The sequence below is a fragment of the Myxocyprinus asiaticus genome, chromosome 35 (assembly GCF_019703515.2).
Source record: "Myxocyprinus asiaticus isolate MX2 ecotype Aquarium Trade chromosome 35, UBuf_Myxa_2, whole genome shotgun sequence".
Taxonomy (NCBI): domain Eukaryota; kingdom Metazoa; phylum Chordata; class Actinopteri; order Cypriniformes; family Catostomidae; genus Myxocyprinus; species Myxocyprinus asiaticus.
In genome coordinates this window covers 39,474,360-39,500,620 of record NC_059378.1, presented here as the reverse complement: position 1 = coordinate 39,500,620, position 26,261 = coordinate 39,474,360, and the positions used below count along the sequence as shown (strand labels likewise).

The window sequence follows — 26,261 nt, the reverse complement described above, 5'->3', positions numbered from 1 at the left end:
CTTGGTCCCTTTATTTTTATTTAGCCAATATTTTGCAGTTAATGTCACATCCCAGCAAAACTATCGCTGTGTCCGAATATCCATACTGCCCTGCTAAAGAGTATGCCAGTGGAGTAGTGTGTCCAAATCCTCAGTGTTCATGAAGCAGTAAGCGAGAAATACCCAGCTGACCTACTATTTCTAGTGAAATTCTGAAATGCGGATCGACTGGACTGGAGGGAGGTGAACCAACGTCACGTTCAAAACGCTGGATTTAAAAGACTGGCGGTGAATTGGGAGTCGAACAGCTCTTTTCAACTAAGTGAGATATATATATATAGTTTTATATATAAAATAGTTTCTTGTGCCTAAATGGTGCTTGTTTAACAACCAAAGCAGATTATTTCCTCAATTGTTCTTGCGTTGTATATTTGGGGTATGGGTCAATACCCATGTCCCTCGGATCATGTCAGAGATCTATTCATGCTACTCACATGCATAACTAAAGGAACATACTGTTTCACCGGTCGAGAAGTGCATCCATCAAATACACTACATACTGTGACCATACGCAATTTTGGACACAGGGTATGATTTGCTACGTACTATTGCTAGTCAGATACTGATGGTATTGGGGGGGGTTACAAACATTTTATTGGACAAAATTTTGTATATGCCCCTGTAGTGCTGGGCAATACATCAATATTACACAATATAATAATGGTGATTTTGCTGACGATATAAAATTTAAGCAATAGTTTGAATATTGCAATGATTTTAAATATCACAGCTTATTATTTGCCCATTAAATTTCAGGTTTGATGGTGCTCAAACCTGAAGCACCATCTCCACAAACATCTTCCCACAGAATTTGCGGATGTGAATGTTAGTGAAAATGCAGTATATAGGATAAATCAAAGACCCCATTTTAAAAAAAAAAAAAAAAAAAAAAAAAAAACACCAGATAAAATACAGTTTTACTTTGTTGTTGTTGTTGTAATGATTCATTTGGTAGGTGACATTTTTGTTGGGGCTTTCACTCAAAAATGCAGAAAACTGATTTTAGCGTTTAATGCAAGGTTACAATGTTTGTTCATGCATTTTGTTGCTTAAGTGCAGCAACAGTTGGCCTAATGTGGCTACTACTGCTAATGTATATATATGTATATGTACCTATATGTAAAGGTTGGTAAAGTGCTTTAGGCGTTCAGAAAATTATACTGTAGCAGAAAATAGACAGTACTGGAAAAAGCATTAAAAAAATAAACTGCGTATGAATAAAGATTTATTTTTCAGTAGGTATTGTTTTTTCCACCCCTTTTCTCCCCAATTTGGCATGCTCCATTCCCAATGCGCTCTAAGTCCTTGTGGTGGTGTAGTCTCGCCTCAAAGAGCCTCAATCCTTATCACGTGGCTTGTTGAGCGTGTTACCGCGGAGACGTAGCGCGTGTGGAGGCTTCATGCTATTCTCCGCAGCATCCACTCGCAACTCGCCACGTGCCCCACCATCTTAAGAAATCTGTTTAATAAGAACATTTCTATTATCATTATACCTGTTGTTATGCTTATAAAAGAAGGCCAATATAATGTTATACTGTATTACGTGTCATGGAAATTTAGACCTATCATTTACGGCAACTGCGGAGTCTGCCTGTTGCTTTCAGTGCAATTTATTTCTACATTTTTTTTAATTTTTTTTTTTTTATATCTTTTGAAATAGTGTACAATGGCTTTCCAATGATCAAAATACATGAATACAATTTAGAAAATGTTCATTTGTCTCCAACAAACTGAAGGATGCAAGAAAGATACTTTTAAATTGCACTTAATGGACTTTTTTTTTAATATACCAGCTCCGATAGCTGTGCTTTTGTGGCGCTTGTAGGTGTCCCCACCCCCCTTGAACCCTGTCAGCTTTTTCACTTGTGCTGAGTTTGCAGGTATAATGTAATTCATGAGTTTGTTTGGTTTTTACATTTCATGCAGTGGAAGACATCCATGTCAGAGTCAAACTACAGCCACAATTCAATCCCCAAATCTCTCTGCTTCCAGTTTATAATTAATGTAATTATCTGTTATGCCTATTATTACACACATTCCCAGTGACAATGTATTTCATATTCTATATCTGCCTGGTTTCTCTCTGGGGCTCAAAGTCTGCAGGTATCACATCTGTTCTTTTAAACCCGCAGCCTAGTTATGTCATTTAACACAGGAAACTGGGTTTAAGTGCACCTTTGCTAACTGAAGAGCTGGCTTGGAGTGATGTAGCTAAAATCAGTCAGCAGACATTTGATAAAGCTGTGACTGATGAGAAATTTATTTCAATATGCATAATATCTAAATATTTATTAATAATAATTAATAATCGAACTATTTACTTAATATTTATGTGTCTCTTCATATTGCTGCTCTTGTAAGTACACCCTTTCCTGTGGTAAAATCACTTTAATGCAGTAACTGATTTAATGTTTAAAATTAAATGGAATTGTTATCGCAAAGGACTCATGTGTATGTTTACAGTGTAATGTGGTGTGCCAATGTTTCTGATTAAAACAAAGAGCAGTATTCTTTGTGGTCTAGTACACTTAAATCGAGAGTATAAATCTTGTCAGATTCTTCACTTGCCTCCTGGGGCAAGTGTCAACACCTTGGTTACTCAGCTGTCAATCAGGCCGGTTGCTAGGCAGCTGCGTTACTGTAAAAGATTAACATGGTGCAAAGTTGAATCTGTTGATTGAGAAGCATGTTTACTAGCAAATATTTTCCTCACATGCCTGTGAATTGCTGTGGATCAGTAGATCCGTGTGAATCTCTCTATAAACCATTAACAATCTCTCTCTCTTTTCTTTACAGTTCTGTTCCAGCACCACTACCACTAGCTATTGATAAGGTAAACAAACAAACAAACTTGGTTTTGTTTTCACACTTCATACATGTACATAACTGACTGAGTACACAATCATGGATGAATTTCATTTTGTTCCTTCAAATATAGTTGTTTTGAATTTCAAATGGCACATTAAATCAGATTTGACAATTCTTGTGTTTCAGAGCGGCTTTGTTAACTTGGCAATCGCATGACTATTTCCTTTCAGTTAATGTATACAGCATTTGTATGACATCATCCACACGACAGCCATCTGTTTTTGCTCTGTTCTTTGCTGTGAACTCCAGTCATGGACCATACAGTTGTACCACTTGCAAAAATGTACAATGGTAGCTGTAGTTTTCTACAAATTACATATGTAAAACTAAAACTGTGGTAACTTGAAATTAGCCACCATTATTATAAATAAAATAAAATGGCAAAGATTCTGGTGCTTACCAAAGCAAGCATTGCCAGTACTGTTGCTCATACTTGGGGTTAATGATTTAAACACTCCCCAAAACTGTAAGTATTACACTTCAGTGCATACATATGTGTATATATAATAAATTGAAACACTCATTCTTTATTATAATTTTTTTTTTCTTCACATTTTAGAATAATAGTAAAGTCATCAAAACTATGGAATAACATAAATGGAACTATGGGAATTATGTTGTGACTAAACAAAATCCAAAATAAATCAAAACTGTGTTATATTTTAGCATCTTCAAAGTAGTAGTCACCCTTTGCCTAGAATTTGCAGACATGTACTCTTGACATTTTCTCAAACAACTTCTTGAGGTATCACCCTGGGATGCTTTTTAAACAGTACTGAAGGAGTTCCCATCTATGTTGGGCACTTTTTGGCTGCTTTTCTTTATTATTTGGTCCAAGTCATCAATTTCAAAAACATTTTTTTTATTTATTTTTATTAAATGTTAGTTTTATAATGAAATAAATTAATATGGTGGCACAATTATATTTTTGTCTACAAAACTAATTTCAAACATTTAAGCATTCGCCTTCAGATCAAAAGATTTTTAAGATCATGAGAAACATTTCAGTCAAGTGTTTCAAAACTTTTGACTGTGTGTGTGTATTTTTTTTATATATATATATATATATATTATAGTAGCAGCAACAACCATAGTAATGGCTATTTTGGTGGAAACTAAGAACATTTGCTTATTGCTATTGATTATAATCTGACATCATTCTTTGTACTTATGTAAATCTTTCTGGCTTGTTTAGCCTATGATTTTTGCTTGCCCTTTTTATTTTTATATAGAAATTATATGGCTGGGTTAAAAAAATTTTTTTATTTTCTGATTAATTGCGAATCTTCATTTGAACAATTCCGATATCGATTCTTAAATTCACAAAATCTATCTTTTACTCTATTCCAGGGGTGATCATTATGTTGATCTCAAGACAAACACTGGCTGATCTCATAAACGGGCCAAAAGCAGTTCAGAGTAGAAAAGAGAAATTACACAAAAAATCTTAAAGATCACTTTATTTCCTATTTTCGGCTCCCGATTGATGTTTGATTGACTGACAGGTGGCTTATGTGTGTGCGCTTTATGTGCGCGTGTGATCTAAGAGCGTTTGCAGAGTTGCGGTAATGCGAGTACGTGGCATAGCCATAAAATACACTTCAAAATTGTGTGAAAATGTCTGTATAGTGCGCAACAGTGCCCGCACACTTTTTCAGCTGTCTGTGTCCCAGAAGTATTTTTCCCATAGACTTTATCAAATCCTTCATTAAAGAGTTGTAAAGCATGAATCAAACCATCCAGCTCCGAGGTGAACCACAACATCAATAATTTTGTTTTGAGGCAAAAAAGTATTTAAAAATCTGACAAAATGATAAAGGTACAAGACTGTACTTACCGTCTTTTATGAGGGCACAGACTGATGTCATTGAATAAAAAAACGATGGGAATATATAAAACTATTGATTTTGAGGTTGTCGATTATAAGTATAGAAACAATTTATTTGACATTTTATTGCAAAATATTCAGAAATGGTCAAATAATTCCGATATGTACAAATATATAAGTAGTTTAAGGGTGAAGAGACACCGACTTGATTCCGTCATTCACAGTGCGTCAGGGCAGTCGCTCCTAGGCCTGTTTTGCAGGTTTCATTGGCTGCAGTTCTCTGATTGGTGGATCTTTCTCTGCTGGGCCATAGGTAATTAGTTGTTTACCATGAATTCTGCTATCAGACATGGTTTTTAAACAATGACGTTGAAATAACGCAGACAGATGGCTTCAAGTGAAGCATACAGTGCATCTGGAAAGTATTCACAGCGCTTCACTTTTTCCACATTTTGTTATGTTACAGCCTTATTGCAAAATGGATTAAATTATTTTCCTCAAAATTCTACAAACAATACCCCATAATGACAAAGTGAAAAGTTTGTTTGAAATTTTTGCAAATTTATTAAAAATAAAAAACTAAAAAAATCACATGTACATAAGTATTCACAGCCTTTGCCATGACACACAAAATTGAGCTCAGGTGCATCCTGTTTCCACTGATCATCCTTGAGATGTTTCTACAACTTGATTGGAGTCCACCTGTGGTAAATTCAGTTGATTGGACATGATTTGGAAAGGCACACACCTGTCTATATAAGGTCCCACAGTTAACAGTGCATGTCAGAGCACAAACCAAGCCATGAAGTCCAAGGAATTGACTGTAGACCTCCAAAACAGGATTGTATCCAGGCACAGATCTGGGGAAGGGTACAGAAAAGCAGCATTGAAGGTCCCAATGAGCACAGTGGCCTCCATCATCCGTAAATGGAAGAAGTTTGGAACCACCAGGACTCTTCCTAGAGCTGGCCGCCCGGCCAAACTGAGCAATCGGGGGAGAAGGGCCTTAGCAGGGAGGTGACCAAGAACCCGATGGTCACTCTGACAGAGCTCCAGCATTTCCCTGTGGAGAGAGGAGAACCTTCCAGAAGAACAACCATCTCTGCAGCACTCCACCAATCAGGCCTGTATGGTAGAGTGGCCAGACGGAAGCCACTCCTCAGTAAAAGGCACATGACAGTCCGCCTGGAGGACTCTCAGACCATGAGAAACAAAGTTCTCTGGTCTGATGAAACAAAGATTGAACTCTTTGGCCTGAATGGCAAGCGTCATGTCTGGAGGAAACCAGGCACCGCTCATCACCTGGCCAATACCATCCCTACAGTGAAGCATGGTGGTGGCAGCATCATGCTGTGGGGATGTTGTTCAGCGGCAGGAACAGGGAGACTAGTCAGGATTGAGGGAAAGATGAATGCAGCAATGTACAGAGACATCCTTGATGAAAACCTGCTCCAGAGCGCTCTGGACCTCAGACTGGTGCGAAGGTTCATCTTCCAACAGGACAACGACCCTAAGCACACAGCCAAGATAACAAAGGAATGGCTCCGGGACAACTCTGTGAATGTCCTTGAGTGGCCCAGCCAGAGCCCATACTTGAACCCTATTGAACATCTCTGGAGAGATCTGAAAATGGCTGTGCACCGACGCTCCTCATCCAACCTGATGGAGCTTGAGAGGTCCTGCAAAGAAGAATGGGAGAAACTGCCCAAAAATAGGTGTGCCAAGCTTGTAGCATCATACTCAAAAAGACTTGAGGCTGTAATTGGTGCCAAAGGTGCTTCAACAAAGTATTGAGCAAAGGCTGTGAATATTTACGTACATGTGAATTGTTTCGTTTTTTATTTTTAATAAATTTGCAAAGATTTCAAACAAACTTCTTTCACGTTGTCATTATGGGGTATTGTTTGTAGAATTGAGGAAAATAATGAATTTAATCCATTTTGGAATAAGGCTGTAACATAACAAAATGTGGAAAAAGTGAAGCACTGCGAATACTTTCCGGATGCACTGTATACCATCGATTGAACAACTGTCTTTAAAGGTTTCCAAGTTATCGTTGAAAATCAATTAGTCTATGGAAAAAAAATTTAAGTAACTTTTACTTCAGGAACCAGACAGTTGTGCTCTATTGGTGGGGTGTTAATGTAAACAGTCATTTATGTCTAAAGTGAATGTAAACGGCAGGACAAAAAAGTGGATTTGTATCAAATGTAAACGCAGTTTAATAGACCTGCCGCATGTCTCTTGTCATTAATATTACTCAAACAACAGTAATGAGTATTAATGAATTATAATCATTCAGTGAAGAAGAGTAATTTGTTATATTTATTTTTCTATTTTTTTGTGTTTACTGAAATACTTGATAATGCTGTTAAAAACTTCAAGCACTGTTTTCATAATTTATTCTGTTGCTTGAAATTTGCTTACTTGAAACAATGATTAGTTAGTGTTTTGTTTCGGTGTCGAAATTGGTATTAAGAATAATCAAATTGCTTTCATATGAAAACAAAATGGACATGTACCCAAATGTATCTGAATCAAATGGAATCAAATCAGAATTAAATTGAATCGAAAAGAGAGCTTGTAAATCAGAAATCTGTATTGATACTCAGCCCTAAAAAATGACTTGGTGGAACTGGAAACTGTCGTATGGACACTTTTTCTCTCTTCATGCTTTTGTAATATTGAACACCTTTTGAAAACTAGTCTCTGCTGGTGTTAAAGCCTTAAACTGACAACAGCAAGCTTTATATGCTGCTGCTCTGTGTGTTGTTATATGGTGTATGTGTGAACAACCCTGGAGGTTGTCCAGAAAAAGATAATGTAGTTATCCTCTCATGCCATCATCAGTGTGGGATGTCTCTTAAACAGGGAAGAATTGAGTTTTATGGAGTGCCGCGGCAGAGTGGTTCCTGGCTGCACACTGAGGTGTCATGAATGTATGATCCATCCTTAAAACACTTAATCACGTTAGTGATATTACAGAAATCTAATAACATTTTCTCGATGCTGTCTGGTCATGCTTGACTGGTTTGGTGCACCTAGAATCAGTATGTCGTATGCACAATCTCAAATTGTAGTGCATTGAAAGTAGTGTGAAGTTACCAAGTACACAGTTTCCATTTGGATTTTTAATGTATGCATGCTTTTTGTGCTGATGAGGTCAACCAAAAAATGTTGTCTAAGGTGATGAAAGATGATGAATCTTCAAAAAAAAAAAAAAAATATCTAGTTTAAAACATGTAAAAAAAATATATATATATATATTTGTGTCCATGTTAGTTTCATAAGTTTTTGAAGAATTTTTTTTTTTTTTTAGCATTTTCTACAAATAAATAAAATGATTTAAGAATTTGTCAAGTGGTGTAACTATTAAGTAAAGCATATTATAATACACTGCCTGGCCAAAAAAAAAAAAAAAGTCACCATTTGGATTTAAATATGCAGATACTTAAGAGTCTATGATTGGATCATTATTGCAGTGATTTAATATGTTTCAGCTGGCAACAATTCATTTAACCCTAACTGATGCCGTGTGTAGCTTCACATTTCATAAACAACCATGTCGGAAGACGTATCCCGTGGTCGTGGAAAAGATGTTACTGTGTTTCAGAAGGGGAACATTATTGTCCTGCATCAAGCAAAGGAAACAACTAAGGAGATTGTTGAAATCACTGGAATTGGGTTAAGAACTGTCCAGCGCATTAAAACCTGGAAGGATAGTGTTGAACCATCAGTTTCACAGAAGAAATGTGGTCGGGAAATAATCTTGAATGATCATGATCTGAGATCACTAAACGCTTGACAAAATATCATAAAATATCGACAGTAGAACTCACGGCTATGTTTAATAGTGAAAGTAAGAGCATTTCCACACGCACAATGTGATGAGAACTTACAGGATTGGACTAAACAGCTGTGTGGCCACAAGAAAGACATTTGTTAGTGAGGCTAATTGGAAAAAACAACTTCAATTTGCTAGGGAGCATAAAGATTGGACTGTGGAGCAATGGAAAAAGGTCATGTGGTCTGATGAGTCCAGATTTACCCTATTCCAAAGCGATGGGCACGTCAGGGTAAGAAGGGAAGCACATGAAACGATGCACCCGTCATGCATAGTGCCCACTGTACAAGCCTCTGGAGGCAGTGTTATGATCTGAGGTTGCTTCAGTTAGTCAGGTCGAGGCTCAGCAACGTTATGCGGCAATAAAATTAATTCAACTGACTACCTGAATATACTGAACGACGAGGTTATGCCATCAATGGATTTTTTTGTTCCCTGACGGCACGGGCATATTCCAGGATGACAATGCCAAGATTCATCAGGCTCAAATTGTGAAAGAGTGGTTCAGGGAGCATGATGAATCATTTTCACACATGAATTGGCCATCACAGTGTCCTAACCTTAACCCCATTGAATGTCTTTGGGATGTGCTGGAGAAGACTTACGGAGTGGTTCGACTCTCCCGTCATCAATACAAGATCTCAGCCAACAATTCATGCAAATCTGGATGGAAATAAATGTTGTGACGTTGCATAAGGTTGTCGAATCAATGCATAGACGATTGTGCGCCGTAATCAAAGCTAAAGGCGGTCCAACGAAATTATAAGAGTTTGCCACTTTTTTTTTGGCCAGGCAGTGTACTTTTCCTAGCATCTTAAGTTGAGTGTACACAGCTAAATTAATTTCAATGTAAATATATTTTTTACAAATGGCTCAAAAAACAGAAGAAAATAAATAACCAATTTCCCCTTATAAATACACATTGGGCCTCATTCATGAAACACAGCAGAACAAATTGTGTAAATTGTTCAAGCCATTCTGACAAATTCTCGAATTCATGAAAGTTTTCTTATTTTCAAAACATTAGTTGGTACGAACAAAATTTAAATGTGTAAATCATGGGCAAGACATCCAAACGCATTGTGTGCTTTCAGGCAAACTGCCATTCGACTTTGAAAGAAGTGAAATTAAATAAGTAATGAAGAAATTAACTAATAATTAAATTAGTGAAATTAACCTTAAAAAAAATACATAAATTAGAAAAAAAGGAAAGAAAGCTTTTTCTTTTTAAACTATTGAATATTCTTATTTACAAACATTTCTTTACTGCTTGAATTTACTTTTTCAAAAGTATATTTTTTTCCCAATTCTGCTTATCGTTTTTCCAGCAGAAGCGATTGATTTTTCTAGAACAAAAATGAATGCGCTCTAATTTAGGTTTCATAATTTAGTGTAGGCATCAGTAAATCGTGCTCAGTTGATAACGTATGGTTAATGATAATGCTGTTAAATCCATAAATAAACACATCGCGTTCAGGTGCGTACACAATACAATGGGGAAAATAGAAAAAGCCTGCACATTGTTGAATAGCTTGAAAATATGTAAAATCTTACAGCGTTTCGATCAAAGAACTTCTTCAGATATTTTATTAATTTCTCTGAAGATTCTTCCAGTTGCAAGTATATCACTGTTACCATCGTGATTTACCCGAGAAGTTTCACAGATGATGCTGGCGATGTGCTGTGAACTGAACCAGAGAAGATTAATGGTGGTGTACATCCTCCTCCCATTTTGTTTACACTCATGTCAAACCATTTTTATTGACTGTTTGATTCACAATAGAGCTTCCGATGACATGATATGACAGTAAGTCACTTTCTTTGAGAGACTGTTGTTTTTGCTAAATCAGCAGTTTACTATGTGAATGCACTTCATTCATAAAAACGATTTCATTACTGTTCCGCATAGATGTTAACAGCATTTACTAGCGAGTCTGGTGCCTTCCTTGTATGGAGTTTTCATGGGCGTGAGTTATGATAATTGGGAATGAACGCGCACTCGCCCCCTCTTTACGAATGTTTGGAATTCACTAACATACGCACATTTAACAAACAAATTTGGGGAGTACGGAGCGTTTGTGAATCCGGCAGAATGTTTTCGTGAAGGTCCATTTTTACGTGCAAATTTTCTCATTTACAAAAGTTTCATGAATGAGACCCAGTGACATCTGTCATTTGTTTTCAATGATGTGCAACCTGTACATATCTGTTAACATATCAAAAAATGTGTTTTGGGGTTTCATGACTCTTTGACCCCAGAAATGCAGACCTGTCAATGTCATGTCCTGTGAACATTTGGTTACAGTGTGTCTATATCTGACCGAACATGTGACTCTGTCAATATGGAAAGTTCTCTTTCTTCTTTCTACTGTGGGGAGAGTCCACCTCATGTGGATTCAATAAACAAAACAAAATTTCAGATGATATTAACCATGATTTCACCATTTAGACAGTTCTGTTTTGATTTCAACTGCTTAGAATGAGGCAATTCAAGTTCAAGAAAAAGGCCCCATTTATTAGTTTATCAGTTTTCTTTTGAGTCTTACCATTTCAAAAGTTTAGTTTTATTTGACTGGAATTTGATTGTACAGGTTCAAATATATAAAGGACAACACATGAAAAGATGCTTGATTAAAAGCAGTTCATTAAACCTTGCAGGTATATGGTTGTCTGATGTCTCTTTTCTATTGTGTTTGGCTTTGTGTGCAGGTGTCTGCAAATACACCCAGTATGTATTCTCAGGAACTGTTTCAGCTCTCCCAGTACCTGCAGGTATGGCGCAACACTGACCTCTACTGGCCATTAGGAGTCTTGTCCAGATCCAAAGGAAATGCATGTTGAGATGCTTATAAACAAATGTTTTTCTTGTATAAAATGTTAATAATACATCAAATGACCAAACGTTCATTTTGGGGTGAGCTTTCCCTTTATTATAATGCTCCATTTGTGTCCTTCAGGAGGCCTTACACAGAGAGCAGATGTTGGAGCAGAAGTTGGCCACTCTTCAGAGGCTGCTGGCCAGCACACAAGAAGCATCAGAAAACAGCTGGCAGGTACATCACATTAAAGTGGAGACTATTATGAATTATTCAGTGTAGATGAAATTACCCTGACGTCACACCGTAGGCAACCGTGCTTCCGGGTTCCTCAGAGCAGCAGCTTTTAATAGCTGATCTGAGCAGCGCTGCCATTTGATTGTTCACAATGTTTAAAGCATTTATGTGTAATAATGTCTTTAATCAGTCAAACATTTGTGGAATACTTTGAAGAGATGTATGTTGGTTCCTTCTGAACTATTGACAAAACAAATTTTAACTTAAGTATGCCTGTATGATTTTGTCGTACATGTAACAGTTGATGAATAGGCATCCTCCTGTTTAACGCACTTCTAAAGCCTGAGAAATGTGGTATATAAAAATAAAAAAGTAATATTCATCTACCAGTTGAGCTACAGGAAACCATATTGAATAAGTTACTTACTGCATTCAAAAGTAAAGCAAAGATATAGTTTAGAAGTATTACAACAACAACAATGCGTTTCAATTGTGTGTTTCAAACAATGTGCGCCCATTGAAAGCAGTTCTTTTCTGGGGTGCCAGAAGATCCCGGAAGTGCTGCTGCCGACCGTTTGTTTTTAAAAGGCATCTTAATCCGTTGCCCTAAATTTGTTGTATTTGGCATAATGTGCACTCTTTTTTTTTTTTTTTTTTACAGGCTCTAATCGATGAGGACCGGTTACTCTCCAGATTGGAGGTGATGGGGAATCAGTTGCAAGCATATTCAAAAGTAAGACCCATGTTTGTTTTGAGTATTTGATTTGTATGAATGTGAACACACAAATCCTTCCTGTTGCTTCATGGCTTCTGTCTCCTCAGAACCAAACAGAAGACAGTATCCGCAAGGAGCTTGTAGCCTTAACAGAGGACAAACACAATTATGAGACAACAGCCAAAGAGTCCCTGAGGCGGGTCCTTCAGGAGAAGATCGAGGTGGTCAGGAAGCTGTCCGAGGTGGAGGTAAAATACATCAAAACATGCGTATAATATTGATCTCAATATAAAAGTGCTGTTGAATTGGCGAAATTAGACCTTGAGTGATAGTGGATTTTGGCGATACCAATAACTGGGGTGGTGGAAAAGGCCGATTACAGATTCATCGGCCGATCGTTTTTAAATTTGATTTAATGTTAAAAAAAAAATTCCAGTCTTTATTTACTGTAACAGGCACAGACATAGAGGTTACAAGAGTCCAAAATGAATAAAATCCCAGATTTAGTTTATTGTTTAGGGTTAGCCTAACCCAACCAAAATCCCAATAATAAAAAAATAAAAAAATGAAGATTTGGTGCATAAGCACTTTTAACTATAACCTCCTGAGACCCGAGCGTGACTGCTGTGTGAATTTTCCATTTCCCTTTTTGATTTGTAACTAGTAGCACCTAATAAACAAGCTAAAATAAAAAAATTTCCTAGAGCAAATAATTCTTATTCAAAGTAATGTTGAGCATCATCCACTGCCAACCATGTTAAAATAAAATGTACAGAACAGTTCGAAATGCACCTTAATTTCATCCTAACTCCATATAAAGCCTCTGAAAGCAACATTTTGTAGCTTTTGGATGAACCCATTGCTTATCAATGTGAAAATACACAGTAAATATATGAATGCATTTACTAATGTTAATGAATAGAAACGTACTGTACAGAGATAACAAAATTTAACATAAAATGTATATTAAAATGAAGCGAAATGACCTTCAGATGTGTTAGATTTGACATTTCTTCAAAATAGCGAACATGTTTTTTCTACTTTTAAGGAAATGCGGTGCCAGTTTCCACATATGTAGGAATCATGTTTATCAGAGAGCTGACGTGCAAAAAATTAACAGCATATAAAGCGGCATATCAAACTAAACTAGAGGCGCTACTCTTTACAACCAAACAGGTTTCAGTGAAAAAACAAAGATATTTCTAACCAGAGGCACTTTTGTTGGCACTGCGTCTGTAGGAGTGCTTCAAGGAAATCGACGGCATGCTGTTGTGTCACGTGACTCGGCGTGGCAGAAGTTTAACCTTAAATGACAGTCTAGAGTCTTGTGAACAGTATTCAGTCGGTTTTTTATTAATTTAAATTATGCTTTGCATATAGCGAAGTCAAAATACAACATCCACGCATGTGGACACAGGGTTACTGGAGGATAAACAAGCCCAAAACACACAAGGGGCTCTTATTTTGAAATGACGAGACTTGGCTCCGTTACAATGCTTTATATTTAAGTATTTGCCAAAGTAAGCTTTTTAGAGTCCATATATTCACCAGATGAAGAGTTTGTGTATATATATACTTTATTTCACCAGATGAGGTTTAATTAGGAATAAGGTTTATTGTTATTCACAAGATACGAAGTTGCAGACACATTGTATGTGCTAATAGGGCACGTTTCCATTATAGTCGTATTTTTCTTTGCTTGCCCTCGCTTCAATTGACATTTACTTGATTATCAAATCAAAATAGTGGTGGCCACAGAGAAACATGGAGGAACAAAAATTATTTCAGAAATTATAATACATCTCGGCTAACAATGCATTTATATCTAATAATCATTGCCAAGCAGGTTCCCAGTATGCTAAAAATGCTGCATACAAAATGTGACATTGGGCAAAGAAATATGTAATTCAGAGATTTATTGCTCAAGAATCAACATATACTGTAATCATGGTTAACTATAAATAGAGAACCCTGAATTTATAGCAATTATAATACGAACCCAAACTATCCAAACACAAGATGCATAGACAAGAGTATTTGTTTGTTTTGCAATATAGCAGAATTTTAAAATGTCAATTACGTTTTTAGGGTGGGGCCCATTTGTTTGCTTGTAAGTGAACTTTTTTTTTTTTTTTTTTTTTTTTTTTTTTTGTCATCTCTGTGTTTTTGTGTTTCAGAGGAGTTTGAGTAACACAGAGGATGAGTGCACACACCTGAGAGAAATGAATGAGAACACACAAGAGGAGCTCCGAGAACTCGCCAACAGATACAACGGAGCTGTCAGTGAAATCAAGGATCTTACAGAAAAGATTAAGGCATGTCCATTTATTCACTTGCACACATGAAACCTGTTATATTTGTATTAAATGGCTGGATTCACTTTCAGTAAACATAATGCACCTGTCATTATTTTAAATATTGATACCATTCACACACTACCACCAAAGGTCTTTAAAAAATTTTTTTGTCATTTCCCAGAATTTGCCTTTAACCTGTTGTGGTGCAAATACAGTATTTACGCTAGTGTAATATATTGGTGCTCAATGGTGGAGGTTGATCTGCGGTATGCATCTCTAAGAAGAGAGAGTTTGTTTTTTGTGAGTTAAAGATGGATTGAAGTGAACAAAAACGTTTTGGAATGTAGTCTTAGCCCATTATACACTGCAACAAAATACGTTTTTGAATAGTTGTTTTTGGTTTGTTTTCCAATGTAAGTATCTAAAACACCTTACATACATTTACTTTAGCAGCTGTACTGCAGAAGAAAAAAAATGTTATCTGAGAATGTTGAATATAATATTTAATATTTTAATATTTTAAAATATCTAAAAATCCTTAAAACAAGATACATTTACCCGAGAAGCAGCATATAAGATATTTAGACTTTTAGAGAATAGATCTTGAATACAAGTATATTTTGTCTTTACTGCACTCACAGAAGTATAACCAAGTGAAAAAATACACTTATATACAAAATACACTTATATTTAAGATCCATTCTCTTAAAACAAGTCTAAATATCTTTTATATATTGTTTTTCCAAGTAATTTTCTTGTTTTTAGGATTTTTAGACAATTTTAAATGGAAAACAAGACAAACTTTTTTTTTTTTTGCAGTTATTTTGTTTTAACTTAATAAAAATCCAAGTTTTTTTCCCTTGTAATTCATTGAATGTTATTTAGAGGTATTTTTAAAAGATGATTTTGAACTCTTTATTGTTAGTGAGCATGTTTAATACATCCTTTTATGTTGGGGCACAAGCTGAATAATCAGTTAAGAGCTGATGATTAATTGTTGCAGTAATCGCCCGAATAGTCAAATAATCGTTCTGATCATTAGATTAGTCGATTTATCAAAATAATCTTTCGTTGCAGCCCAAATCAAGATTTGAATTTCTGCTTTCACAGTTAACTAATAGTGAAAAGAGCCAGTTACAGAAATCCCTTTTTTGTATAGGCTACTACAGTCGTGTCTAAATTTTCTATTTGCAAAGTGTTTTTTTTTTTACGACTGTAATCAGAAACATGTCTGTTGTGTGAAGTAATGCAATGATGAATCGGTGTGTTTAGATTAGTCTAGGCCCAGACACGGTCAGACTTTTTTGGCATTTTCTGTGCTGATTATGCATGTGCAGATTCGGAATGGCTGTAAGAGAGAGTTTAGCGCAGTCTAATACACGTTGTATGTCTCACATGAACAGTTTTTGGCTTGTTTTGATGTGTAGCCTAAATAAAGTAATGCCATGTATTTGCCCTAAACTAAATTTATTTATTTATTTTTTTTTTAGTTTAAACTATTAATCGTAATTAATTGTGATTAGAATATAAAATATAATAAAACAATTATGATTTTTGTCCTAATTGTGCAGCCCTCAGAATGTAGATTCAAGCACATATTATCTGCATCTTATTTCTGTCTTCTTCAGAAAGCTGAAGATTTCTAGATTAACATTGTTGTTAGCATGCCTTGTTCCTTGTAAACTGTTAAACTTTTTTCTCCGACACGAAGTTGTCTTGACACGTGAGTTTTCTAAATCTTGTTTAGTTGGCAGAGGGCAAACACGAGGAGCTCACTCAGAAAGGACTGAACGAGAAGAAAGAACTACAGTTGAGGATTGAAGAGATGGAAGAGAAGGAACAAGCGCTTCAGGCCCGAATCGAAGCCCTGCAGGCAGACAACGACTTCACGAACGAGAGACTGACGGCCCTGCAAGGTAACATTTTGCACTGTGTCTTTCTTCCGCAGTGTTTGAAACACTTTTAAAGGAGATCATTTCAAGGTAAAAAGGATGAGGAGGAACATCTATCAGTATATAGAGATCTTTTTTTATTTGTGGTCATCCCACATGTTCTCGTTGTCGTTTTTCAGTGCGGTTAGAACAGCTGCAGGAGAAAAGCATAAAAGAAAACAACAGTCTAGGTGAGTTGAAGACGCATGAGTCTGTTAGTGTCTTCTGCTTACCTTGCATCAACTCTGGCTTATTCAGCATGGGAGCTCACCTTTGTTTGCCTGTTTTTCACTTTTTGTTCTGCTCCTCTTTATTTTTGTCTGTTTAGCTTTGTTTCTGTTATTACCTTTTCTGTCTCTAAGGCCTTGTCTTGTTCTCTCAGCATGTGCATTCAGATTTGCACCTTTGTTTACAGTCTACCAAACTTATTTAACATGCCATTTTCCCGTTTGTCCCTCTTTTTGGTCTCCATTTGTTCTTTAGGAATCAGGTTAAGGGTAGTTGTCAAGTTTCCTCGCAGTTTTAGCACCAGAAAGTTGTTCTGTTTAGCTACTTCGACTAGATACTTTCCAAAGCCTAGAGAGCTGCTTACCTAGACAGCATTTTTAGGCATCACAGGTGCAGTGAGGACATGCCTTGTTTTGGCCAAATTCAGCACTGCAGGTATCTGTCACAGATAAGGAAATTCTTGAATGGATTATAACAAGCTTGATGAATTCAGAATGGCAGGGGTTGAGGGAACAAATGTTATAAATAGTCCTAAATGTAATCAAATTTGGTCTTTAAAATGTTGTAAACAGTGTGTAAATGTAATAAATTTTGGTCCTAAATGTAATTGTAACAGTTAACATTTAAACATCCCTTTGTTGAGTTATAAATTGGTTTATTGATGACTAATACTCCATTTCCATTGCAAAGCACTAATATGCAGTTATAACAAGGCATACTTTCATGCAATATTTGCCCAATGTTCTAAATGTGACCAACTTGAACTAAAATGCTATATATATATATATATATATATGTTAAAGAAACTATGAATTATGTATACTTTTATCAAAAGTTTAATGACGTTACTATTGTTAAGGAAGGTAAATGATACTGTTTATTTACATACAGTTAAGTGGGGCCTTTTTTACATTTAGGACCAGATTTATCACATTTAGGGCCTTTACATCACCAAAATATTTAGGACCAAATGTGTTTGCATTTAGAGCCTTTATTACATATTGCACCAAAAAAGGGCCTTTTACAATTGGGACCAAATATTTTTACATTTAGGGCCTTTAGTACATTTTATGACCAAATAAAGAGGGTCACATTTTATGACCTTTATTACATATACACCAAAGGTTTGGGACCTTTAGTACATTTAAGACCAAAAAGTTATTTCATTTAGGGAATTTAATTTCATTTGGGACCAAAAGTTGTACATTTTAGGGGCTTTATTACATTTATTTATTAAATGAATTCTGAAAAGTAGGGGTGTAACGATTTACTCATCTCATGGTTCGGTTCACCAAACGGAATTCACAGTTTGACACTCTACTATACTTTAAACGAAGCCTGATTCAAGATAAGTTACTTTTTTATGCGGGAGAGTGTACTGAGAACAGGGCAATGGTGATCCCAGAATAGAAATATTCATAATTCTGCTTTGTTGAAAATACAGAATTTTATATGCAGTCACACAGTATGCTTGCATATGGTCACTGATTACATACATATAAGATGTTTTAATATTAGGATTTTTAAAATAGTATTGTCACATTTATAATGGAAGCGCATGCTTATCCAGTTAAATAATGTTGGCCCTAAATTTACTGTTGAAATCGAATCATTATATTTGGCATCATTAGGAATATATTCCCCTATAGCCTTATACATTATAATCAGCATTATATACAGTAGATTAATATTACATTATTGTTAAACCTCTGTAAACTTATTTTCTGGCACGCAGTGCAGTCTCTCATGAAGTTGGCATTGGATCCCTTGCACTGAAAAGACGTGTCTCTCTCACTCCTGGTGCTCCCTGTATTACATGTGCTTGCTTTCAGAAACCGTCTAAAGTGCTTTAAAACATGCAGACTTTGATGCCCGAGACATCGGTGTCCATGAAGTCTGCGCAAGTAATTGCAATTACACTAAAGTCTGTTATGGCAGAAGTCAGTGTGCTTTCGGCAATGAGCTTTTCTATTAGAATGAAGCGCATGTGGTGCAGCAATATTAGATGATGATCGTTGTTTATCATAAAGTTCTGATCACAAAGCGTGTCAAAATGATATATTTAACTATAATTGCAGTAATCTCGACTAAACGCTGATTATCCCCTTTGTTGTTCAAACTTTTAGTTGGTCAACTAAACTAACTCTGTTATATTGCAATTTAATTTTTCAAGTTCATGATGCGTATCGTCGCATTTTTGTATCGCGATATATTGTGGCACGACATATCGTTACACCCCTACTATAAAAGGATTGAATACTGGGTCAGGGTGATTTTATTATCCTGAACAGAATCTTAGAAACGAAACTACTAGTGCTGCATGCATCATCATGATGCAGTTATTTCTTCATTTATTCTAATTTGGTGTGCCACAGACCACAGACCTCAAGGCAGAGACAATTCACTCGTAGAACTGATCCCATGTCGTACTTTTCCACAAAATGGGATTTTAATGGTGTCTATGGAAAGATGGATTTCCATAGTACACATCAGTAAGACCTTTGTAGAGAATGGCAGCATGTGCAAAGCTGGAAATTATTAAAATATACAAACATGGTTTTGATTTTTGTCATAAGTGTGTTTGGTTTTAAAACCTAAAGTTATGTGCATGTCATTACACACAAGACCTTTCATTGTAACATCAAATTGCTTAGTTGTACAAACTGTACTTTTATATAATAGCACTGCCAGATGGAAACTATATGGAAGATTTTTTTTTAGCAAAATTAAATAATGCTTATAATATCTGGAGGCATCCGTGAAAATATCACCCTTGATTCTTTATGTATAAGTTTGTTTTTGATTGAGGTGACAGGTGAGTGACAGGTGTCAGTCAATCCCTTCAGGTCAATGAATAGATGCAGTCTCCCATCTGTGTTCTTGTCCTGCCCTCTGCATATCTGTCTGGTTGCATCTCATGTTGTATCATGTAGATCTGGCTTATGTTTTAATATCATCTTATGCCCCTCGCATATCTTTCATTTGCTGCTCATTTAATGGAGGGTTTTTCTTTCTTTGGTAGACCACTTTCTTTTAAAGAGTGGAGGAGACTGCACTTTAATCCAACAGTACATTGAGTGTCAATGTGAGTACACAGCATTCTTTCCAATGCCTTCCTCAGCCGCACTAATCAATTAAGACCTTATTAATGAGCGACCAGCAAGCAGATGTTTTTTTTTTTTTTTTTTTTTTACTCTGTAAGGAAGCCAGGCAGGGACAGGCAACTCTCAGAACCTCCTAACCACATCTGGTGGGGCTTTATGGATTCCTTAAATACCTGTTTATCAATATTTTCTATGTGTTGAATATTCAATATTTATTTGCATTTGGTGCTGGAAGTAAAAATCCCATTGGGACCACAAAAATCCCATTAATTTTTTACATAGTAGAATAGATTATTAACGAAAACGTATACACTTTTAAAGACAGAACGACAGTGAGCTTGGAGGTTAATCGATGGTATATGTTTCTGTTGAAGCCATCAGTCCATGTTATTTCAACTTGATAAAAAAAAAAAAAATTATTATTTAATAGCAGAATTCCTGGTGAAGAACTACAATACCAATGATCCTGAAAAAAAATAAAAATCCACCAATCAGAAAAATGCTGCGAACAACGTGCACCAAAAAAACTTAAACTGTTTTTATATATCTGAATATTTTGTATTCTATACTATATTATTCTATACTTAAAATCATCAACTTTAAATCCAAAGTTTTATACAGTATGTCTTTTAGTCATATTTAACTGGGAATCATATAATAAAATGGGGATATACAATTTCCATTAAGACTTAAATAAGGCTTATCACAGCTGAGAGAGACAACAGACGGAGTAACCAAAAACATACTCAAGGCGCTTACCTGATACCAAGAGTTTCGTGTTGTGAGATGAAATCAACATGGTGGAGGAGAGAACTGTTTCTGTAGTGAATTACTTTTGTACACCTGCTACTGCGAAATACATAGGGGGATCCCCGCACAGACGGCGATTTTTACACAGAGAAAATAGGATGTATTTGACCAGAATTTCCATTATCTTCAGCAAGCTGACTAACACTACACTACTGCTGGGGAGTCGCGACAGACGCAGGTAATAACACAAGTTCAATCTTAACGGAGGTTTGTGCGCATCTTTTGAAATAGCAACGGCAGATCCTGATCTGTGGCGTAAGAAAGTAGTTCCATGCACAAATGGGTTTTTTTTTTTTATTCACAGTCCTTTTAGATTTTCCTCATTTTTTTAATTTACTTTGTTCTTTAAACTGTTGTATAAAAGCAATATCGCACTTGCAATTGTGCTGTATGGCCATAAATCAGCACGGCTGTGATTGCCTGCGGAACTCTGCCTTGTGCCTGTAGGGGCATACAGCACTCTTGCTTGTGTGATATTGCTTTATTATATTATAAGCATGCAATAGTAAAATCTATCTCTCTCCTAAATTCTTTTCTTTCACATGTTTAAGGCTTTCTGATTAAATGCACAAGTCTTTATTTTGCACAAAGAAAGACCTTTTGAGATTCTTTATTTCTTTCTATTATCTCCACATAAGTTGAGTAGGTGGGCATTTCCTCTGTATCAATTTAAAAAAAAAAAATTCTCCCAATTTGGAATGCCCAATTCCCAATGTGCTTTTTTTAAGTCGTCGTGGTCACGTAATGATTCGCCTCAGTCCGGGTGGCAGAGGACTAATCCCAGTTGCCTCCGCGTCCGAGACCGTCAACCCGCACATCTTATCACATGGCTTGTTGAGCGCGTTGCCACGGAGACATAGCGTGTGTGGAGGCTTCGCCATCCACCGCGGCAACCACGCTCAACTCGCCACGTGCCCCACTGAGAACGAACCACATTATAGCATCCACATGGAGGTTACCCCATGTGACTCTACTCTCCCTAGCAACCGGGCCAATTTGGTTCTTGGGAGACCTGGCTGGAGTCACTCAGCAGCCCTGGGATTCGAACTAGCGAACTCCAGGGGTGGTAGCCAGTGTCTTTTACCACTGAGCTACCCAGGCCCCCCTCTGAGTCACTGTTTGTCATTAACACTCCATGTATGAACCCCAATGATCAAGAAAATTTGACATTACACGAATGTTACATTTAAAGTGAAACTTGACTGCTTTACATTTACTATCAAAATGTTTGTAAATATTTTCATGCGAGTTTGAAATGAATGGGAAAAAGGCTTTCAGAACCAAGATGGCTGAAAAAGTGGACGGGCACTGTTGCGCTCTATTAAAGAAATAATTCTGTCATTATTCACTTACCCTGATGCCATCCCAGATGTATATGACTGTCTTTCTTTAGCAGAACACAAATGAAGATTTTTAGAAGAAGATCAGAAGATCTCTATCAGGTCCTTATAATTGAAGTACACGGGCGGCAGCACTTTGACAGTCCAAAAGTCACAATTAGGCAGCAATAAAGTAATCCATGCGACTCCAGTCGATCAGGGAATGTCTTCTGAAGCGAATCAATAGATTTATGTAAGAAACAAGTTGATAATGAAAAAATTTTTAAACTTTAAATTGGTGCTACCATACAGGTCTCTGATGCAGTTTGAAACGGCCGAACTCTCGCGTGACGTTCGTTCTTCTGTTGAAAATAAGCGCCACTTCGGAATTCTCGCATGACTCACGCGACCAGCTATGTGAAGCGTCAGCTGCTGGCAGGAAGCACTTTTTAAAAGTTAATAACGTTATAGTTATTGATTTGTTTCTTACATAAACATTGATTCGCTTCAGAAGACATTCACTGATCGACTGGAGTCGCATGGATTACTTATTTGCTGCGTAAATATGACTTTTGGACCATCAAGGTGCTGGCACCCGTGTACTTCTGTTATAAGGACCTGATAGAGCTCTATCTTCATTTGTGTTCTGCTGAAGAAAGACAGTCTTGTACATCTGGGATGGCATCAGGGTGAATAATGAGGATTTTCTTTTTTGGGTGAACCATTCCTTTTAAGCAACATTGTGAATATTGCTATGATTTTAATTCTTTAAGTTTCCTAAAGAGCAGTTAGTGCAGTGAAGTGCAGTTAAACTAGTCACAATCCTTCCCTGTCTCATAAATGAACACAGTTGATGATGATTAAAGCTAAAACAAAAATCGTGTTATAATTGGTAGGCTTGATTCATTTCCAGGAATCTGTTCAAAATATCTATTTTTTAATTTATTTTTTTAAATGATTTAGCAAAGATATATCCTAGTGTATATATTGCTATTTAATATTATGTATTAATTGAATTGGTGCATAAATTATTTCATATTCTTCTTTCAGTGAAAAAAGTGTGAAAACATGCCTTGATGATTTTTAACTAGATCTTTACTGTATTTTACCTCCTTGCATTTAAACATTTTCAATCGGCAAGGGCTGTTTCGAGGAATGATTGTTCCTCTAATTGAATATCATGAGCAAGTGCATAAATATTGAAGTATATATCAAAATCGTCAACTTTGGAAAAATATTGGGATGTAATTGTTTTAATCGTTCATTATTAGACACAAAAGCACATTGTGTCTTGACATTGTGTCTTTTGGTTTACAGCAAGTCTTTGATTAACATTTCAAACAGCTCTAGTAATAGAGCTAAAAAAAAATAAATAAATAAAAATGTGTAATAGTCTGTTTTTAAAAACAGAGGAAGCGGAGTACTCCAGCATACTGCTCTGTTGTTGATGTCAGGTACACAATGGAGACTAGAGCTTCTACTAAATTCACCAGAAATGCCCTTGAAAGACATGTCCCGTTTCTACTCTGTACAAGCAGTTCAGTGAGTTTCTTTGAATTGTTGTTGTGATTTGCCATTTACTTTTAATGGGTCAAATCGAATTTTGGTATATGCCTTTTGTTTGTACCCCAGCCTTAAAGGATCCATTTTGTTCAGACAGTGTAGACACTATCGGGTATATCTAAATCGATTGCCATAGTAATGATTTAAAGGGATAACTCACCCAAAAATAAAAATTCTGTCATCGTTTCAACTCTGTATGACTTTCTTCTGTGGAACATAAAAGGAGATGTTAAGCAGAAAGTTCACCTTGCAATACAACAAAATCATACAGTGAATAACTTAAATTTTGAACTGTTCATCAAATAATTATTGTATGTCTTAAAAAGAATCTAATGGACTTTTTATGGTGCTTTTTGTCCTTTTTGGAACTTGAAGGCCCCTGCTCACTAAATGCTTTCATTTGTATAAAAAAGTTAATTATGAATGTCAGTCATATGGGTTTGGAATGGAACGAGGATGAGAAAATTATGAGAATTTTTTCATTTTTGACTTAAACTATTCTTTAAAGTTAGTTCTTATTCTGTTTTAATCATTCACTTGCAATCTTATAAGTGTAAAATTTTGCCATCTGTATAGATGCAAGTCATCAGTTGCTTTTGCTCTTGCAGACATTGGTGTAATTTCTCAGTACATGTGCATGCATGTACATTACATGGATTCTTGATAAACACTTACTGCATGCCGTCTATTCTGATTTCATCACCTACTGACATTGGAGTTTCTCTCTTCTGGGGATTTTCACTGTTGCCAGCATGTGTTCTGAGACCTATGAGCTTTTAATGATAAACACTGCTTGCCATGTTTTTTTTTTATTTGTTTTTTTGCTTTTTGTATGGACGGGAAATACTACAAATGTACAGTTTTGTTGCAACAATTAAATTCGGTTGAGGTACCTCACTGTTATATAGTAAGAGATTTTATATTAATCTCTCTCTAAATGTTTACTAGTTGCAACTGGTTTGCTTGAGTGACTTTAAAGAGACGTATAGTAACATGACCTTTTCTTTTCTAAACAGCGGTGAGGCAGTTGAAGGAGGCTGTGGACTCGTCTATTAACAAACTGTCCAACTTTGACGGTAAGAACACAGAGTAATTTCTTAAAGGGGTCATGACAATTTTTTTTTTATATAGATATAATTTTATTATCTTCCATGAGGTGCACTGATAATGCAAGTAAAGTTTTTTTTTTTTTTTTTTTTTTTTTTTTTTTTGCACCAAAACAGTCATAATTTAGTTATGACTGATCATTTTCCACACTGTCTCTGTCCCTCTCTCTAAAACACTCAGTTTTGCCTCCTTAAAACTTCAAAGTAACAGCCACTGTTATGATTGGCTAACATCATGCAGCCCCTCAAATACAACCATAAAGTATATTTGAAACTAACAAGCTCCACAATATAATAAAACAAAATTTTAGGGTTTACACACAACGCTTACTCCACACATTGCATCTGAATATATTAAACCATTCACTCAATCACAACAGCAGTTGATTGGAATTGGTTACTTGTGGTTGGGTCCAATCATGTTTTTAACTGCCCCATTTTTTATTAACTGTTCCTTTGCAAAGCTTGAATAATATTGTGACTGGTTCACAAGCAATCCATGCTGATATGGTTCGAAAGCATAAGTGGAATGGACCAGAACAGACTTTTTTTTTTTTTTTTTTTCATTTGTGCTTGTACTGTTCTTAAAATGCAGGGCACATCGTCGGAAACGGATCATAATGATCAAAGACCTCCATCTAGTGCATGTTTACATAGACCAACAAATTTAATACCAATAACAACCAGTAACAACTTAAAAATAGCGCAGACTGGTACAAAAAAGCGTCCATACTCAAAACAGCAAGACTGTGGCTGTGTCCTGTGGAGGTCATTTTTGTCGGCCACATATGTTCTCAAGGCTGTCTCATTTCAGAAAAGCAAGTAGGACACTTCGAATGCGATCTTTCACGGGAATTCGGAGGATGCAAGAGGTGTATCCTTCGTGGGCACTCGTAACCCACAATTCTTTGCTTTGACGGAAACGTCTAAAATTATGCCAATTTGCCTGTAAATATGATGTTCAAGTGGAAGTCATGTTAATGCCCAAGTTGAAGTACCTCAGTAGATGGGTGCAGAGTATATAATATGTATAATTATATTAATATATAATTAAAGTATTAGACTAAAAGTACGCCTGTAAAATCTATTCTCTTTTCTCTTTACATTATTATAACTCTCCTAAAATTTACCTCATACATTCCCTTCCAAAGGGAATTTGTTCCCTTCTCCCTCAAAGCACTTGTGCTTGTTAAATAGTTGCTATGACAGCACGCCACTCTGTTACGTTCCATTTGTCCTACGAAGGCTGTCTCGTTTAACCGAGGCTTGTTTAAAGGAGGACGCTCTGTATACTGCAGCCTTCAAAGGATGCGTCCTACCTAGCACACAGCCTTTGAAACGAGACACAGCTACTGAATGGGTGTCACAGAAGAGTTCTAACTTAACATCGCATCTTTTAAAAGCGGCACGAGATACATGATTCCGGTAAAAGCAGTTCATCTAGTGCATGTTTATGTAGACAATCATTTAGGCAAATGATAAATTCCCCTTTTGGTGTAGATAAAACTCCCATGACAGAGGCCCATCTCTCTTTACCTGTCTGACTGAGTGCCAGT

At 36.2% G+C, this 26,261-nt stretch overlaps 2 protein-coding genes across 6 annotated transcripts in view; one reads left to right on the top strand and one right to left on the bottom strand.

Annotated features, from left to right (window-relative positions):
* aldh4a1 (aldehyde dehydrogenase 4 family, member A1) overlaps positions 1-26,261 on the bottom strand; it is a 398,306-nt gene that overhangs the window by 51,309 nt on the left and 320,736 nt on the right. The window lies entirely within an intron of this gene.
* The window catches only part of slmapa (sarcolemma associated protein a), a 112,345-nt gene that overhangs the window by 50,651 nt on the left and 35,433 nt on the right, over positions 1-26,261 (top strand). For 3 of the 5 annotated variants that reach the window (XM_051672452.1, XM_051672453.1, XM_051672457.1), the window contains 10 exons: positions 2,836-2,872; positions 11,289-11,351; positions 11,537-11,632; positions 12,294-12,365; positions 12,455-12,595; positions 14,525-14,662; positions 16,392-16,560; positions 16,716-16,766; positions 19,826-19,888; positions 24,616-24,675. In XM_051672452.1, coding sequence (XP_051528412.1) covers positions 2,836-2,872; positions 11,289-11,351; positions 11,537-11,632; positions 12,294-12,365; positions 12,455-12,595; positions 14,525-14,662; positions 16,392-16,560; positions 16,716-16,766; positions 19,826-19,888; positions 24,616-24,675 — 890 coding nt within the window. The remainder of the gene's footprint in view (positions 1-2,835; positions 2,873-11,288; positions 11,352-11,536; positions 11,633-12,293; positions 12,366-12,454; positions 12,596-14,524; positions 14,663-16,391; positions 16,561-16,715; positions 16,767-19,825; positions 19,889-24,615; positions 24,676-26,261) is intronic. The other 2 variants (XM_051672454.1, XM_051672455.1) reach the window with 1 other exon arrangement.